This window comes from Melopsittacus undulatus, chromosome 8 (genome assembly GCF_012275295.1).
Source record: "Melopsittacus undulatus isolate bMelUnd1 chromosome 8, bMelUnd1.mat.Z, whole genome shotgun sequence".
In the NCBI taxonomy this organism is placed as follows: Eukaryota; Metazoa; Chordata; class Aves; order Psittaciformes; family Psittaculidae; genus Melopsittacus; species Melopsittacus undulatus.
This window is the reverse complement of record NC_047534.1, coordinates 42,097,085-42,114,288: the sequence shown is the minus strand read 5'-3', so window position 1 is coordinate 42,114,288 and position 17,204 is coordinate 42,097,085. Positions and strand designations below refer to the sequence as shown.

The 17,204-nt window shown below is 40.4% G+C and overlaps 1 protein-coding gene across 2 annotated transcripts in view; it reads left to right on the top strand.

Annotated features, from left to right (window-relative positions):
• The first annotated feature begins 375 nt into the window (after nt 1-375).
• Nucleotides 376-17,204, top strand: part of METAP1D (methionyl aminopeptidase type 1D, mitochondrial) — a 49,114-nt gene continuing 32,285 nt past the window's right edge. Inside the window, exon 1 of one of the 2 annotated variants that reach the window (XM_034065423.1) lies at nt 376-426. In XM_034065423.1, the coding sequence (XP_033921314.1) occupies nt 387-426 (40 nt within the window). In that variant the 5' untranslated portion in view covers nt 376-386. Of the gene's footprint in view, nt 427-6,591; nt 6,686-17,204 lie in introns of those variants that run through there. The other variant, XM_031052357.2, reaches the window with a different exon arrangement.

Genomic DNA, 17,204 nt, shown 5'->3' with positions numbered 1-17,204 from the left:
GATGCGGACCACATCCACGGGCACTTCAGTATCACCCAAGGTGAACGACACCCTGAGAGCCCCCAGTACCCTACCGCTAACGGCAGCTGCAGGCGTCACCCGCGACCCCCGCGTGCCGCGCTCCGCTCAGAGCCCCTCAGCTGCCCGCCGCGGAGGGGAGGGGAGAGGGCGCTCCCGCCCCGCCGCCACAGCCGGGGAGCGGCCAGGCCGGGCCCCGAGCCCGCCGAGCTGCGAGGGCAGCGGGACCGGGCTGAGTGCAACCGGCTCCCGCCGGCTCCCGGGAGCCGTCCCCCCCGAGCCCCGACACCCCAAGAGGGACCTGGGACTCCCCCCCCGCCCGGCTTGCCGCCCTCCGCCTCCACGTGACCCGGCCTCACGTGGGCAAGATGGCGGCGCCCAGAGCTGTCAGCGTGCTGAGGGGCGGAGGTGAGTGCGCACCGCCGCTGCCCCCGCGGGAGGTGTGTGTATGGGAAGGAGCGGGCCCAGCTCGGCGCTTTGCTTTGCCCTCCCCTCTTCCCGCCCTTGCCGCCTGCCGCCGCGGCGCCGCTGTGGAAGAGAGGGGCAGGGGAGAGCGGCGCGGCTGTCGGGGCAGCGGGGGGGGGCCCGCGGAGGGAGGGGTGCGTGGCCTGGGGAGCCGCAGCTGCTCAGCCTCGCTTTCGCTTGGCGCTGAGGCTGGTCGGGTCCCCTCAGCGGCCCGGGCAGAGCAGCAGCTGCTGTCGCGGTAGTGGTGAGGCGCGGCCTGCCTGCAGGAGGGGTTTGCGCTCGTTCTGTGGCGGTAGTCGTTGCACTTGCAACTTAAATGTTTGACAGAAAAAGTAATCGGAGGTAAGTACACCACAAGTTTCCTCTCCCAGCCCACTCAACTGCAGAACTTACGTGTTGGCAAGTCAGTGTATGCAATGGCTTTTCCAGGTGCCATTATCCCTCAGGCTCTGAAGTCCTCCCAAAAGCACCTTTCCTACCACCTAACCTTCCACAAGCCAGTCACTCCCATGTGTCTTATTGACTTAATAATACACACGAACAGTTGTACAAGATGTTGTACTTGGCTGAAAAATGCGTTATCTTATTGGTGCAATTACTTATCTCAGCCCTTCCCTCAAGAGTTTTACTGTCCCACATTAAATAAGACTGGAAGTTCTTTGGGCCTTGCCATTCTGTGAGTGTTTCTTTTTAATTCCCATTGTAAAATCTCAAATGTGTGAACAGAAGGAAACGCCTCACAATGATCTTGATGAAAGATGCATGATTATTTATTTATTTTTTTAAAGACTGTTAAATACTTAGTGTAGTAATACAGGAAGGAGTGATCCCAGATTAGTTTTAACTTAAACATTAGCTTGAATGTTGTGTGCTTTCACCTAAAGCACAGTACTGCAGCTGGCATAACAAAATTTCAGTCTGTTTTTTCATGTTACTGATTCTGATCTTCCACTGTACTTTTGTTTCTTATTCTATCCAACAGTCTTGAAAAAACACTGTGAAATGTAAAAGGCCTTTTCTTCATAGTCAGTCTTGAATGTTGCAAGGCAGAAGTGCCACATTATTTTTTTTTCAGTGGTGAAGGCTCATATCCTCAAGGAAATTTTAATCTGACTCGACTCTTGGGATCTGAACATCAGTTGACTCTGCATCATTTGGCTTTCCAAGTCTCCTATGTGCTTCATTTCTAACAGTTGTACAAAACCTTCTCTCTTTCACGTGTGTGGAATGAAATCTTGGAATCATAGAGTAGTTAGGGTTGGAAAGGACCTTAAAATCATCTAGTTCCAATCACGTTTTTTCAGTGTATAATACCATACAAATAATTACTTTTTTGTTCGAATCTCAAATGAATCAAAATTTAATGTGCAGCTTCTTCATACAGTTCATTATTTGCTTCAGCATTTGTGTGTCTGCAGCTTTTTTCTTCCAAATATTATTTTGGTCATGTGTCCATGCCCTACCACCACCACCAGCCCCATCCACACCTAGAAAACCAATGTCTGTCAACCAGTTAAAAGAACCAAGCCATTTAAATTTGGTAAGCCTTCATACCTTCCCTTCAGGCATCAAACCTTATTCAGCTCCCCTAGTGGATATGCTTTTCCAGAAGCTGAAAAAGCAAAACTCATGGTTCAGACAAGACTGATTAAACTAAATCAAATTTTCCCTGTATTGGACAGTTCAGTATAATTTAATTTGCAAATACCAAAAGAAGTAATTTAAATTAGATTTCTGTTCACCTAAGGGAATCTGTTCTACCTGAAGTGAATGAAAATTACTTTTTTGTAGTCTCTTTTGTGGTATTTTTTTCATATTTCTCATGTTTTGTTTTTTACAAGTCATGAAAGGAAAGCTTGCTTTGTTATGGAACTGTGCCTATAGATAAGTGCATTTGAACAGCAGAGCTCTTGGAAGTTTGCATACGGGTTAAATACGTACTCCATGTATCGGGACTTAGGCTAGCCTAAAAAGTCTTTATTATATTTGAAAAATAAGTTGAATTAAAGATGGTAGGAAGCTATAAAAACAGTTTATGCCTTTTTGGTAGATGTATCAGGAATTTATTTGAACAGTGTCTGCCTTATTAGTGTCAGAATTGCAACACTATCAACCTGTGGTGAGCGTACACAGCTTTGTAAGAGTGTGAGTGGCCTTTATGAAACTCTGTATGCTCAAACACTGCATTTCAGAATAGGTTTGCAGTGGGTCGAGCTGCATTTTGGCTGCCACCCTTTCTTGAAGAGTGTTTGAAAGAGTTGTACAGGTGATGCATAGAAGTGTGAATTATGTTCACCATTTTGTAAAAGAAAACTAACAAACATCCAGAACACAGATGCATCACATTGGTGTGTCATGTCACAGTGTGTCAGGTTACCATTTGTACTTAGAAATAGTAGGGGTTATATGGTGATACATTGGCTTGTTAATGGTGTAATTACGTATTATGACAAGCATTACAGTAATTGCATCTGTGATACTTCATTGGTAATAAAACAAAGTAGAAGGCATCAAAGAACTGCATGTCTACAAATGCAGCTTAGGTTTAAGGCACAGTAGTCTCTTACTGATTTATTCATTTTAGGCAGGAAAATTACTGTAGAGTAGAAGCCCCTAATTTCTTGTAATGAAGTTTCAGGGCTTTGAGCCACAGGGAAATAACTGATGAGAAGACGTGTCTTGTAAAATGAGTTACTTACTCTGTCAAATACTGATATAACTGATTTCTGATCTTGCTTCCCTGTTTCTAACAATGAATAAGTATTCTGTTATAATCTGTCTGACCTGTTATTGGCCAGACTTAATAGTTAAGTCACTGTGGACTGACTGTATGATACAGCTCTTAAATATGCACTCTGTGTTCCCAGACTGTCTGTTTGATTGTACACTGTCTTGTTAAGCCCCTTGCAGACCTGGGAATTCATACACAGGCTCCTAAACAAGTACCAGTAAACCTGGAAACTTGCTCTCAGGTAGAAGCTATAGCTGTCTACAATACCACAGTATGTAAGATGTTGTGAGATACTTCTGTGGATGCAGAGCCTTTTAGGAATAAATGTTTTCAAAGTTTTTCTGAGTGTGTTATTTCCCCCCCCCTGTTAATAAAATAAAGAGGAGAGACATAAATGTGATTTTAAACCTTTCAAATAAAAAAAGCTGGAGCACATTGCCAGAGTTTTATTTTGTTGCAATAGAGCTTCAAAGTCTCACAATTCCAAGTCTGCCTGCAAGTGCTGAATCTTGTTAGAAATCAGTCTTGTTTTTTTCTTTTTTTTTTTTAATTAAAGTAAATTCTTATTTGACCATATAGATCACAAGTCTGATCACTGGTCTTGTCAGTAACACATGGTCATGTGTTGTCTATACTTCATAGTCGCAGCAAAACTGCATATCTCGAAGGAATAATAAACTCTTCTCCAGTGGGGTATTTGTATGAAAATCATCAAACTATTCTGAAACGTAACGGAATTTGGAAATAGTAGTTTTGACACTGCAGAGGGTGGACTAATAGCTGAAGGTATATTACTGAGACATTTGTATGACTGAGTCAGTATGAAGTGATTTAGTTTACATCCTTTAGCTAGATTGTGTACATATAATTTTATGTTGTTCTTTTCTTTGTGGTCAGACATGGCTTTGCCATTTAAGATGATAAAACTGGTAGGCAGTTTTTAAATTACCATTTGTGTTGAACTCTTACGTTAGTGTACAGAACGTGCTATGGAGTCTCCAGCTGGGAGGTGGTTAAATAATAAAGTGCCTGCTGTAAGTCTCTTCAAATCTCTTTTGATTTCTAGAAGCATGGTAAAGATCAAATCAGTTACCTTAATGAATAATACCTACCCAAAAGTGTTGTCGTTTCTACCAAGTCCTCTTCTGCAAGGGAAGAGGGCTGTCTTAATTCTCTGGAATCTTTATTTGCAGCAGTTTCTGTTATCCTGTTACTGTCGATAACCCACTTCTTCCGTAGGCAGGAATCTGTACTTGCTGACATGTCACCTCCTCACCCACACAGTCTGCCACAAGGAATCTGGCATCTTTCTGAATAGTTAGCAAAATCAGTATCACAACTGAGTTGAGGCATCTTTCCCCCAGTGTGCTTAGTTTCCTTTATTTTTGTATTTTACTTTTATTCATTAAATATTTACTAATTATCCAGAATTCATCAAATGTTTCACGAATGGACCTGAGGGTGCTGACTGGTCCTTGTGGAAGCAGGGGACACCCCTTTGAAAAATAAGGTACCAGACTATTTTAGGGACATTTAATTTCCTTTGCCTTAACTAATTTGCAGGCAGTCTTTGTTGTTATCAATATTTAGCTAGTTTGTGCATTCTGCCAAAACAGGAACCTGCATTGGAATTGGAGTAAAAATTAAACATTCAACCCAACTTAAGAAATTGAGTGAATTTGGGTTTGAAGATAGAGCATTAGACAGATGGACTCTAATACAAGAGTCCTGTTTCTTGAGTCATCCATAAAAACTTTACCGAAGCTTTTACTAAACAGTGTTTCTGATACACATGGTCCGTATCTTGCATTTTGTTAGTCTGCAGCCCTTGATGATGCTCATGATATCATAAAATGCAAACTTTTCAAAATTTTTAAGAAGACTTTAACAGAGGGCTTCAAATATGGTAGATTTTTTGCTGGAATCAAAGCATGCATGCCAGATTTTTTAACAGATTGATTCATGCCAGTGAATCAGTCTGTTTCCCCCTTTTTGATGATGTGTTTTGAATTAGGAGTTACATTTATTTGTTAAAATGTGTTATAGCTTGCCCTTTGGTAAGTGTGTAACCATAAACATCAACACATATGAGATTATTCTTATGTTACAAATTAAACATAAAAATCTTCATAGCACTATTACTATTCGGTGCTGAAACTATCTCTTTGAATCTTCATCACCATTAAAAAGAAACTTAGACACATGCAACTAAAAAAAAAATAATCCTTACTTATGGTAACTTCTAATGATTCTAAGCTGATGTTTTTAAAAAATTAACCATAGCGTATACAGATAACAGTTTTGGGGAGACCTGGCTAAACATTTCCTGGTATTCCAGACTGATAATAACATATGTCCTGTAATCCTGAGGTTTTTTGGCAAATAGAAAAAGTGATTGAAAACTTTGATGAGAGAGTTTTTAAGATCAAGGGATGCTTGGCTGCACTGTGCAATATATGAGCAATTAGCTGGAAGAAAATATTAATTCATATTTTCCATTAATTTGTAGACAGACTCATGTCTCCAGAATTTAACATTAGCATTATCAGCTGCAAATGATGCACGGTGGAAGTTCAAACCATTTGGTGGTAGTACACTTTTAAAATTTTTCAAATTATTCTAAGGTAGTTTTATCCCTGTCTTGAAAATAATCAGGCAGACAAGGAATTATTCCCATTTCAACAGTGCACCAATGAGTAATTCTGTGGGAGACATGCACTTTCATGGTTTGAGGCACGAGAGAAAAAATATTCCCTTTTCAATAAAGTGTTTAATTGTTCTCTTCTTTCAGTTGAGAGGTAATGTATTGTTGGCAGCACACAGTGCCTTTGTTCTGACAAGATCTATCACTTCTGGCTGTGGGTGGATTTGTAGGGTGTGGTTTCTCCCTGAGTTTAGGTTTCTCAACCAGCATTAGCTAAGATTGCCTGTAAATGAAGGAAAATCATTAGCAGACGTGGTGTGAATTGGATCAACTTGTTGATCTACCTGAAAACCAGCCACCACGAAGGAGGTGTCAGCAGCTCCCCAGTTAGGTTTGATGCAAGAGGGAGGGTGGCTTATAAAGGAGCAGTGTTTTCATGTGTGGTTGCACCTAAGTGATTGTATAAGTGACATTAGGCATTACCTGAGTGTTCTTAATTATTTGCTAGTGTTTTCTGCCACATCAATAGCTTTACTGACCCACATCTACTCACATAGCCATTTGTTCCAGTACATAAAAAATTCTTTCTTTGTTGTAGGGAGGTGCCCGTTGACCTGGTGCTGGAGCATCACCATTGCAGTTACAACTAAAATCCATGTAGAGACAAAATTCATGACAGGTTCCTGAAGATGACTTAGCTTCAGCCTTTTGTGGATGCTTTCTCTGCTCTGTGGTTGTCAAGTCCAGGCAATATCCTATATCTGCCAGTGCTTAGTCCAATAAATATATTGGACAGGTACAATTTTAGATACCAGAAGTTAAGTAAGGTAAGCCTAGCTGTAATCCTTCAAGCAAAATTGAACATGTATTTTACATGTATCACTTCATTTTGCAGAGTTTTCCTTAAAGCTCATTCGGACCTTTCCCTAGGCAGAAAGGAGCTGCTTTCTCTTTCCATTCCCGTTGCAGAGCTCTGATAGTTTTCCACCACCTGCAAACAGGTCACTGCCCTGGTATGGTAATTTGCTGTAAGAGCTGGTGTCCAGCTGCTTGTGTAGGCTGTTGACCCTGAAGGAAAAATACCAGAAAGCTATGGGAAAGACTCTACCAAACAAGTGGGATGCCCTATCTTAGGGATTTTGATTGCAGCCGTGTTTCCAAAGGGAGTTTTACAGTGTTCTCTCAGTCTTCGGTGTTAAATGTGGGGATGTCTGTGAACAAGGAGTGTTCCCTGTTTGCATGCACAGCTTCTGCTTTGCCTGCCAGAGGCTGTTGTCCTCATGTGGTGATTCCTTACCTGGCTTCAGGTATAAAAACAAAAGCTCAACATAATACCATAATAGGGTAGAAAGTCTGAAAGAGAAAATCACATCTGTGATTTTAATTCCAGAGGTGCAATTCAGTGCTGGCTTTGTGCAGCACAAAAGGCAAACTTTGTCACTTAAGGTCTCTTCAAGCTCACACACGTTGTATGTTCGTATTGTATACACACAGTGTATACCAACATGCAAATCTTAGTGTTGCTCTGCAAAGAATCAGATGGCTGATTTAACCTCTTCTGTACTTATACAGCAGATAAATGAAATAAAGAATACCAATTCACACTCTCTGGGGATTAAATTAAAAAAAATTTAAAAGTACAGGCTCTTAAAATCTACATCGGGAGATGACCCTGTTGAGCCTATGTACAGGATCAAACTGCAAGGGAAGTCTTTGGCTTCTTGGTCCTTGCATGTTCTATTGTTTAAAACATCAGGGATAGTGGTAGAGTGTAATACAGGTCTCTGGTTGTCTGCAAGCTTCTTTACTGCAATATATAGTATTTGAAGAGAAAGAATGGAGAGTTGAATCATCCCTAAATAGATTCTGGACCTTGAATTGTGAATTATATTGTTTTTTAGAACAGATAGCTCCACTATCTGAAATCACAGGATCAGGTGCCTTGTGAGCATATAGTATAACAGTTTTTGCCCCTGAGAGTTTGCAGCACAGGTAGCTATGGCAGACAAAAGAGACTGAAATCATGAGCATGAGCTGATGGATGGAGAAACTGTAGTGCCGACAGAATAATTTGTGGAGGGTCTCATGGCAGCACAGCATCAACAGGATGAAATGAGGCATGTGGCTGCCCTAATGCTTGCTGCTCCTAAGCTACTAGGTTAACACACAGTTTAACAGTGGACGTATGTGAAATGGCTTTCTAGATTTAGATGCTGTGTTCCTTTTACTCAAGTTTTTGCCCTGAATTACCCGATTTAGATGAGAAGCTGGATTTGAGGCATACATAGAAACAATGCATCACATGTCTGTAGAGTTTGGGAGTTATGTGTGTTCTCCCTCTGTTCTAGGGAAACCAATTAAGTTTGGGAAGTCTGGCGTGCAAGTCTGGCATACTTTCCCTCATTTCTTGTGTATTTTTGTATGTGTAGCTAAAGTTGGAGTGTAAGGTTGAGGCTACCAAGAAAATATTCTATAGTACTTGGTCATGTATGCAGTCTCTAAAACACCTTTATTGTGCTAAAACCACCTGTAGAACCCCTAGTTACAATGATCTTCTCCATTCAGGATTGTATCGTTTTCCCTCTTTTTTTTTTTCTTGTTTTCATTTGTCCTTCCTTCTCCTCCACTCCCAAATGAGCACATTCCTATAGCACTTGGAAATGGGCATCTGGGAAGAGAAACTTGCTGCCTTTTTCTTTGACAGTTTGATGTGATGATATGCCAACCCTGGATAGCTTGCAGTGCTTCTAGACACCACATCCCAGTGCTGTTGTTCTAGCAATATTTATTAGCATTAAAATTTAATTTTAAAATGTTTTTTAAGTAATTAAGGGGGGGGTTGGTTACAAAGCAATTGCTTTCATTGTTGTTTTGGTGTTGTGCCGGTTTGAACCATGTGCATTTGTCACTGTTGTCTCTTTCTGAAGTATTTCTATTTAAAATCAGTGCTTGTTAAGATCTACTTGTGTGTCTGGCCTAACTTTCATGTTAGAGATGTGAAAAAGCAAGAGAACATATGCCGGCAGCAGTCTGTATGTTGCACACTCTCTGCCTTACTGCATCCTGTAGACAGTCTGTATGGCTACAGCAGTGTTTTAGTTTCAAGTTTGAGTTTTCTGTTACACATTTCTGGAGTCTCCCTGACCACTGCTGTTACCTGATGGCGCCTATATTTCATCAAGTTTAGACAAGCAGTCTACCTGGACTTAGGCCCAGAGGAGCTGCTGTAACTGATGAACATGATCCTCTCGGCCCAGGAATTCAAGAGCTGTAGTACCACAATTCCCCAGGGAATTGAAAGAAAACTTCATGCCTGGCCTCCTGCTTTCTGAAGTATCTTTGTTGGTTTTAATATAGTATCGCCTTGTACTGATGGGTAGGGTACCTCCCACAAGTAAAATCCGGTAGTAGTGTGATGATAATTAGGATAAAAGATTCTTTTTATCCTAGACTGCAAACAGAAGCAGTGACAAGCAAGAGCACAGGTAGCAACAGATGTTACTATGACATCTCTTGATTACTGCTTACAAATAAAGTGACAAGTTATTAAACAAAATAGCAAAAAGTATTGCAGCACTAGTGTTATATTGTTGGGGTTTTTTACTACACTGTCATTTTTATGCTTTCAGAGTTTAGTGGATACAGTTGCATATTTTAATACTGTTCTTGCATGTTTCCCTTTAATCTGTTTCATTCTGTTGGAAAAGCTGCACTATGTCAACATTGTCTATTATTTTAGCTGCAGAATATTATCAGGTGGATTTTTTTTAATCTAAAAAATGTTTTTAGAATTTTTTTATGATTGCAGAATGAATGTTTGTGTTCAGTGTAATTAAATTTAATGGCATTTCCTGTACATTTTAGTTTGCTCTGATATGCTTCTTTTTTCATCAGGAGTTGTAAGTTTGAATTTTTTGTTTTTAAAAGCATCGAGTTGGCAGTCAGACACAATTCCACTTTAAAGCATTGAAATCATTGTCTTCAAATTCTTGTAAATGTGGGAAACATGTAGTTTCTGCTTAATGCTCAAGAGCTATTTCTTCATATTGTTTTGGTTTGTGTTACATAGTTTTTTTTTTCCTTTTGTAAACTTAAAAAATGAAGATGGAGAAGAGTAATTAAAAGCTGCTTCTTCCTTCCCATTGCAGCTTTTTATGTCCAGGTCAACCGGAGAGGCAAACGGAACATGTTACTTACTCTTTTTAGCTGCATACATCTTTGCTGTTCTTCATTTATCTTTTACTGCTCATGTTTACTCAACTAACATGTTATACCATTACTTGTAGAGAGACTTTTTTCCTTGCTTCCTTAAGAAAACATGAGGGAAAAATTGCCTTCAACTATTGTTTGTTTTTCTGTTATTGTAACAGTTTGTCTGACTTAGCTCAGGTTTAGAAAAATAAATGTTTACCCTGGAAGGAACTACAGTGGCTAGAGAACTTGTAAAGCTCTGAGTTCATGAATGTGAAGGCTGAGCAGATAAGGATGCTCAGATTTACTTATTTAAATCCAGTGACTAATAAACATCTGAAATAAAGATGCTATTAGTAACAACTGATTATTCTTTTTCATCTTATAAGGAAATACAAGATCGGCTGTAGTGCAGTACAGTTATTGTATTGTTCACTTCTTTCAGGCTTCTTATCTGCTCAAATTTGACAATCCTGGTATTTCTGAGTAAGTTTGGGGGGATTTTTTTGCTTGTTTGTTTGTTACAAAAAAAAAATGCATGAGAGAAAATCTTGTCAGATCTTTTTGTGCCTCAAAAAGGTAAAAGTACAATAATGAGGTATAATCGCATTAAGGGTTTTTTTTTTCCAGTCACTAGCAAAGGAAAGTTACTGGTTTTACTAGACAAAGTTCATTCCAAGTTTTTGATTGTTCGAGGATGCCTGAGGAGTGAAGCTGAAGTTGTTTGTTTGCATCCTAGCAGTACTCAGAGGCCACAGGAATCAGGTTTCTTTTCTCTAAAATGTAGAAATCTCCTGCCTGGACACTGTACAGGAGTTTGCAAAATAAATAAGGGAGAGAGGCTTTTGCCAGCACAGAGGCTTTCTCAGCTCACTGCTCAGTTGCAAATCAGTTTCCTGCATCATCTTACCTTAGTGTCTTGTGGACTTCCCACTTCCTGGGCTTGGTGGTCCTGGTGAGAGCTGTCCTTGAGAACTCACCTTCTTCAGAAATGGGAGCCTCTCCTGCTAGTCTGCTGTGGTCCTCACAGTAGAAGTTCTGCAGCTGCATGGCTGAAGAGAAGGCATGGTATCAACGCAGAGTGGGTTTCCTGTCCCTCATGGGACTAGGAGCCAGGAGCTAGGGATTTAGAGGCTGATGGTATGCATGGACTTGGGTAAGCCACTGAACATTCTGTGTCTTTCTTCACCTACAATGCAGATAGATATTTATCTACCTTGCAGACGCCTTGGTTGAGATTAACGAGTTGTTTGTAAAGCACTTTGAGGATGAAAAGCACTATAAAAACGCTAAGTATTATTATGTATGAGTTCTTGAGTGCATAATGGCTGTTTGCCTGCCAGTATTTAAAGCAATTTGTTGCACACTAAGTAAAGGCACTGTATGAAGTCAAGTTCCAGTTTCTGTTTAAGAAAAGTCACTCATGTCACATCACTGGTCTTTGGTATTATCTAGAATGAAAACAGACAACAAGATTTCTTAAAAGGAAACATTTCAAGATTTAAAATTGTGTTGCTATTATAAGGGTTTCTTTTTAATTGGTCATTTCTTACTCTTTATGTGTCTTGGGTTCTGTTTGCCAAATTTTCAGTTCTTCTACTTTCTTCTGTTTTGCCAAAATGCTTCTTCTGTCCTTTCTTATGCTTCTGTCTGAACTGCCATAACTTTTCTCTCCCTGACCTTTCTGACTGTCTCTGCAGTTATCACCAAAGCTCCTGTTCTTTGTGCTCCTTCTGCTTGGTGAGTGCTGCCATGTTGCACAGGTTTCCTCAGCCCTTCATCTGCCCATCCTTCACTTTGGTCATTCCTGTACCCGGGCTTCCCCTGCTCTACTGCTCCAAGGAGTCTCCTGCTCTGGGCACTTGCTGCCAGTGCTGCATGATATGGTTGCTTCCCAATAAATGTAAGAGTGAACTGCCTGTTGGGCTGGCAAAAACAGCCACAAAAGCAACAACACTGCTCTGTGTTTGAGAGCAGACCTTCCTGTCTGTGACCTGTTGGTTCACTGATCTTCAAGGTGTTTGAGAATGGGTTTTTCTAAGCATTCTTCAGTGGCAATGTGAACTCCTATTTAGGGCTCTTAAACAAATTGATAATGAACTTGCTTTCTGAAAAAAAAATCCCAAGTTTTCTGAAATTACAAGTTGAAACAACTGCATGTTGTTTATTGCTTCCAACCCTAACCATTCTATGTATCAGCACCGAACAGCCTGTCCAGCCTGGATAATAAAATACTTTGGCCCAAAGTGTTGTGGTCTGTGACATCAGGTTAGAGATGTGAAAGAAACAAGTACTCCATCTTAAATAGATTCACACTTACATGTAATTAATTCAGTGCAGTTCCCTTCACTTTATAAGGTATGTCACATAATCAAAGAATTTGTGTTTTAATTGTAGGAGTAAAATGTGAGAGAGTAGGTTTGAAAATTCATCTACCACATAGTTAAGGTCTTGTAGTTTATCATACACAGTTCAGGCAGGAAAATACAGTATGTGGCTATGTTTGGTATGATAAGAAGTGTCAGAATTCACTATTTTGTTTTAGTTATTGCATTATCATGCTATGTTTTTAAAAGGATCTTGGAGAAATTATTTAAGGTAATATTTACAAGTTTATTGGCAAAGGGCTTTATCCATGTGATAACTTGCTGCTCCTTGGAAGTGGTTATTACATATGTCCCTGGGCAAAGGAAGCTGGATTTTTTTTTAATTTTTTTTAATTCCTTTAAGATCATTCATATTAAAAACATTTGACTAGGAAACAATCTGGAAATTTTTTACGACATAGAAATGAAGTATGGAAAGTTTGTTTGTTTATTTCATTAAATGACTTATTCCCTGGGGAGTTCTTATTTTAGAGCCTCAGTAGATGTTTTTCCCTTTACTTAATTTCTGAACAAAGAGGAAAATGTTGGAAACCAAGTGTTCAACAAACTGCCCGGCTGCATGGAAGCCTTAGAAAAGGGGAATAAAGGGCTCTTCAGAGGTCTTTTGGCAGGCGTACTTTGTAGCATGCAGCCTGAGAAAACTTTCATGAGTGTTTTTGAAAGTCGCACTGTTCTCTTTCGAGTTCAGATGATAAATAACCAGCCACTCCAACCAGCTGTATAGTCTCCAACTTTTTTACATTTTAAAGATATTTATTTTCAGGTATTCATGGTTAGAATGCTTGTTTAAAGCTATGTTTCAATTTCAGATGAAGCTTATTTTGAACCATGAGGGAGTATTGCAGTAATGAGCACGATCTAAGTTTATATATTAATACTTATGGCATATCATATGTTCTTTAAAGGAGCCATGTGCACTTACATTGTCTGTTTTAATGTTTATATGTAGTTGAACTTAAATTAGGTCTTACCTTACATATTTTTTTCATTATGACCGTCAACAGAGGTGGCATAACATTGAAAGAAAATAGCAAAGAAATAGTCTGTTTCTCACACAAATTCCAGCTGTTCAGTCTCAGATTTTCTGATAGACACAGGTGATGAGAAGAGCTGGAAAAAGCAACAGTGAGGTCCTAACCTCTTTCCACAAGTCATAGAAATGAGATGCCTTATGTAATAAATGCTGCAGTCATTGCAGATCTACTTGTATGCTGCTTGGGTTGGTAGCTCTTGAATGTGCTTGGAAACGGGTCTGGATTTGTTGAGTTGAGGTCATTCTCTACTGGACAAAGTGGGTAGTCATCTTGCAAAGATGTCCTGGTTTAACACTGTATTGATCTGAGAATCGAGTCACACTGTTTCATCACAGTACGCAGTGATAAGGCTTAGTTGCATTGATGTGCATTTTGAACTAGCACCTGAGAGGTGATTGGGAAGGTCTCACCTTTGTGAACGCTTTCTGATTGTTCTGCACTGATTATTATTAACATAATTCTTACGGCTTATGACAGAGACAAAGTTCTTTGAAGAAATAAATAGTGTGACTTGTCCAGGTTTATAAAGATTTATTCATGGTCTGGCACACCCTGCTAATTCAGCAGAAGCTCAGCTCATGAGAAGAGTTGTCTTCTGGTAAAGCTTAAATTGGTTCCTCATAAAGGTCAGGTTATACCAGCAAGAATTACTTGGTGCTATAGCTCTGTACCAGTGATATTCTGAGTAGGATTGTTATGTTGTCTGAGAGTTTTGGGTTGTAGAGTACTTTCCTTAACTAATACATGCTTTCTGGGAAAACTTTAGTTGCAGTGCAACCCCAAGAATGCAGGAGAAGTGTCTGTTTCTAAAACTGGCCTGATAAAGACAGTCTTGCTTTTGTTCATTTAGGGTCTGTTTTGTCTTAATAACTCCTTTGTAAAACTGTTTCACAAAGTTTGGTATAGAATAGGAAGGTGGTAGACAAATTCTGGCAGCTTTTGGTGCAAGTATCTTTAGCTATGGGAACCAGCAGGAGGTTGCAAATGGGTTGGTGAAAAGTTGGCAACTGGAAGTTCTGCCAGCTGAAAATAATCTGCTGGGGTGGCTGAGGTAGAGACACTGATTCTCTCCTGTCCCCTCTGGTGTGACAAGTGGTAATGATGGACTGCATCGTGAGCACCATGAGCAGACATGGCAGAGGCACACTGCTTCTGCTGACTGTGCCATTGCAGGGGGAACAGCCACACTGGAATCAACGTTACTACAGCTGTTCGCTCAGTGAATGCGAATTGAGAGTCCCAGTGTTTATAAAGTTGTGGCCAGGGCCATAAAATTTGAACTCACAGTCACACCACTTTGCAGTAGGCCATGTGGATGGATTGAAATGGACTTTACATTTTCCATAATCCCCCAATATGTGCCCATTTCTTGTATGACACACAGAAAGCTATGCAGCCTTTTTTCCCAGTCATGTTAAGTTTTATTTAGAGATAATAAACCCCCTTTTTTTGTATCAGATTGAATGGGAAGCCTTTGCAATTTTTTTTCTTTTTATAAAATTAGTATCTTTTTGTTTGTTTCTTGTGTCATTTCTGTCTCCAAAGCTGTTTCTATCTAACCAAAGCCCCAGATAAATAAACACATAAGTGAGCTGTGTTATGGTTGAAACTTTTCTCGCTTGCAAGAGCCTGGCTCCTGTCAGAGCAATTGGGAGATCCAGCTGTGGGCTCAGGTTGCTGCCCGTACCAGCCTGTTTCTCCAGTGGACAGTACTATGAAAATCTGTATATTTAAAGCACAAACCTGTAACAACAACAGCAAAAAAAGAGAGTTGGAGTAGATGTTTGACAAATCACACAAGACCATCTCAAAGTTCCGAGTGGGGTTTACAAATCAGTAATTAGTTCAGTGTGATGTCCCATGTTGAATTTAATGGATTACCTCCCAGCTTTGCAGGCAAGGTAGCTAAGCCTGGTCTGAAGAAATGCCTGTCATATTTAGGTGGCAAGTTAGATTATCTTCATCTTGTTGAAAGCAAAACATTTATTGCTTCTTACAGATTTACTATCTGTGCAGAAAAGAGCTGTGTAAATACTTTTCAGTCTAGAAAAAAGAGTTGGGGACCTAATTTCTTGTGAAGACCCTTTGCTTTATCTATTTTAGAAAATCAGATGGAGTAATCTGATAAACTGTACAATGTGAATGAATAGGGTGGTGAAGATAGTTTAGAAATAAAGTATTCTGCTTTTTTAAGTTGGCCTGTGTGGGCAGTAGCTCTCATGAGCCTTGCCGTACCTGTCTTTGGAACGCCATATGAAGTAAGGAGGTTTTATGTGGGTGACTGATACCTGCAAGGTGTGCATCAGGGGAAGTGACTGGGAGCAAGGTCAAGGTTTGGTACTACCTGCAAAGGTCAGGACCTGCAAGGTCAAGAGAGGTACTGTCTGAAGTACAGCTAGATGCATGATCCTCTCTCTAGGAGTTATGCAGCTGCTGTAATTTATTATTTATCATCTTTGTTTCAACAAGATGAGTGCTGCTTGCAGTTCCTCCAGGAAATCTCCCACAGCAGTAGCTGGGGTGTTGATCACAGGATATGAGGCCATGGAGAAACCCAGAGGTCCTTCCTAACCACTCAGGGCTCCCATCTAGCTCTTGGGATCCAAATGTGATGTTTTCTCACTGGAAAACAAAGGGCCAGATGGGCAGGGCTGGAGCCAGTCCAAACATGTGCTTTAGAAACTTACAGATGTGGAATGTCTGTTGTCTTAACTCCTCATGATGTGCATTCTATGGGACAGGGTGCAGGGGAAATTCATGTACCAGATATTGACCTGCACATGGGCTGTCACGCCGTGAAATACGCTGACCTCTCTTCTATGTTCCCAACAGCTAGAAAAGGTCATGGCAAAGACTTTACCTTAATTATTGTATTGGTAGTTATTGTTCAATTTACTGTAAATCAGCCACTAGGTCAGTGTCCACTGATGCCTTAGCTCTGTGCACTGCACACTTACTGCCTCCAGTTGAGGTATCTGCTGTACCCAGCAGGTTCAAACACTTGTCCAGGGCATGAGTGTTGCAAATGAAATCTTGTGATACCTGAATAGTTGGAAACCTCCTACTTTGCCGTATGTTGATTAGTTCGCTTTAAAAGCTGAAACTTATTTCTTGCCCTCATTCAAACTTATGTCTGTGTATTGAAAGAGGAAGCATGGTGAAGGCTGTCACAGAAAGCCTGTGGCCAGTGCCAAAGCCATGTTTTTGGATTTCACGTCTCAGAATCTGTAATTTGGGATTGTGTTGGCAAGTGAGTGGCCTGTATGGCTAATGGAGAAGAGATGTATTGTGCGCTGTGTTACTGACACCTATTTACCAAATAACAGCTACTTTCAGTGGTAACCAAAACCAGTTTCAAGGTTTAAGTTTGTTACTGGAAAATAAACTGAAATATTGCTGGCTGTGCTGATATCAGTGTGTCTATATAAGGATGGATGTGGAGAGCAGATGCTGGTAAAGCTTAACCATCCATTGCTGGCTGTCCAGCCCTGATAAGGGAGGAGGTAAGGAGTCCCATTACCCACCTACCCATTGCCTCACAGTCCATACATCCTGTCCCCAAGAAACTTGGACTTCTCATGTGTTGTCTGGCAGGATCAGCCCAATGAACCATGGCATGGGGTTTCCCAGGCAAGCTTTTCCAGCCCTGTGACACTGTAATATAATTAAATATGCAATCTCTGCCTTTGTAGAGATTTTGTGCCATGGCAGAACTCTTGTGTTTCAGGAAATCT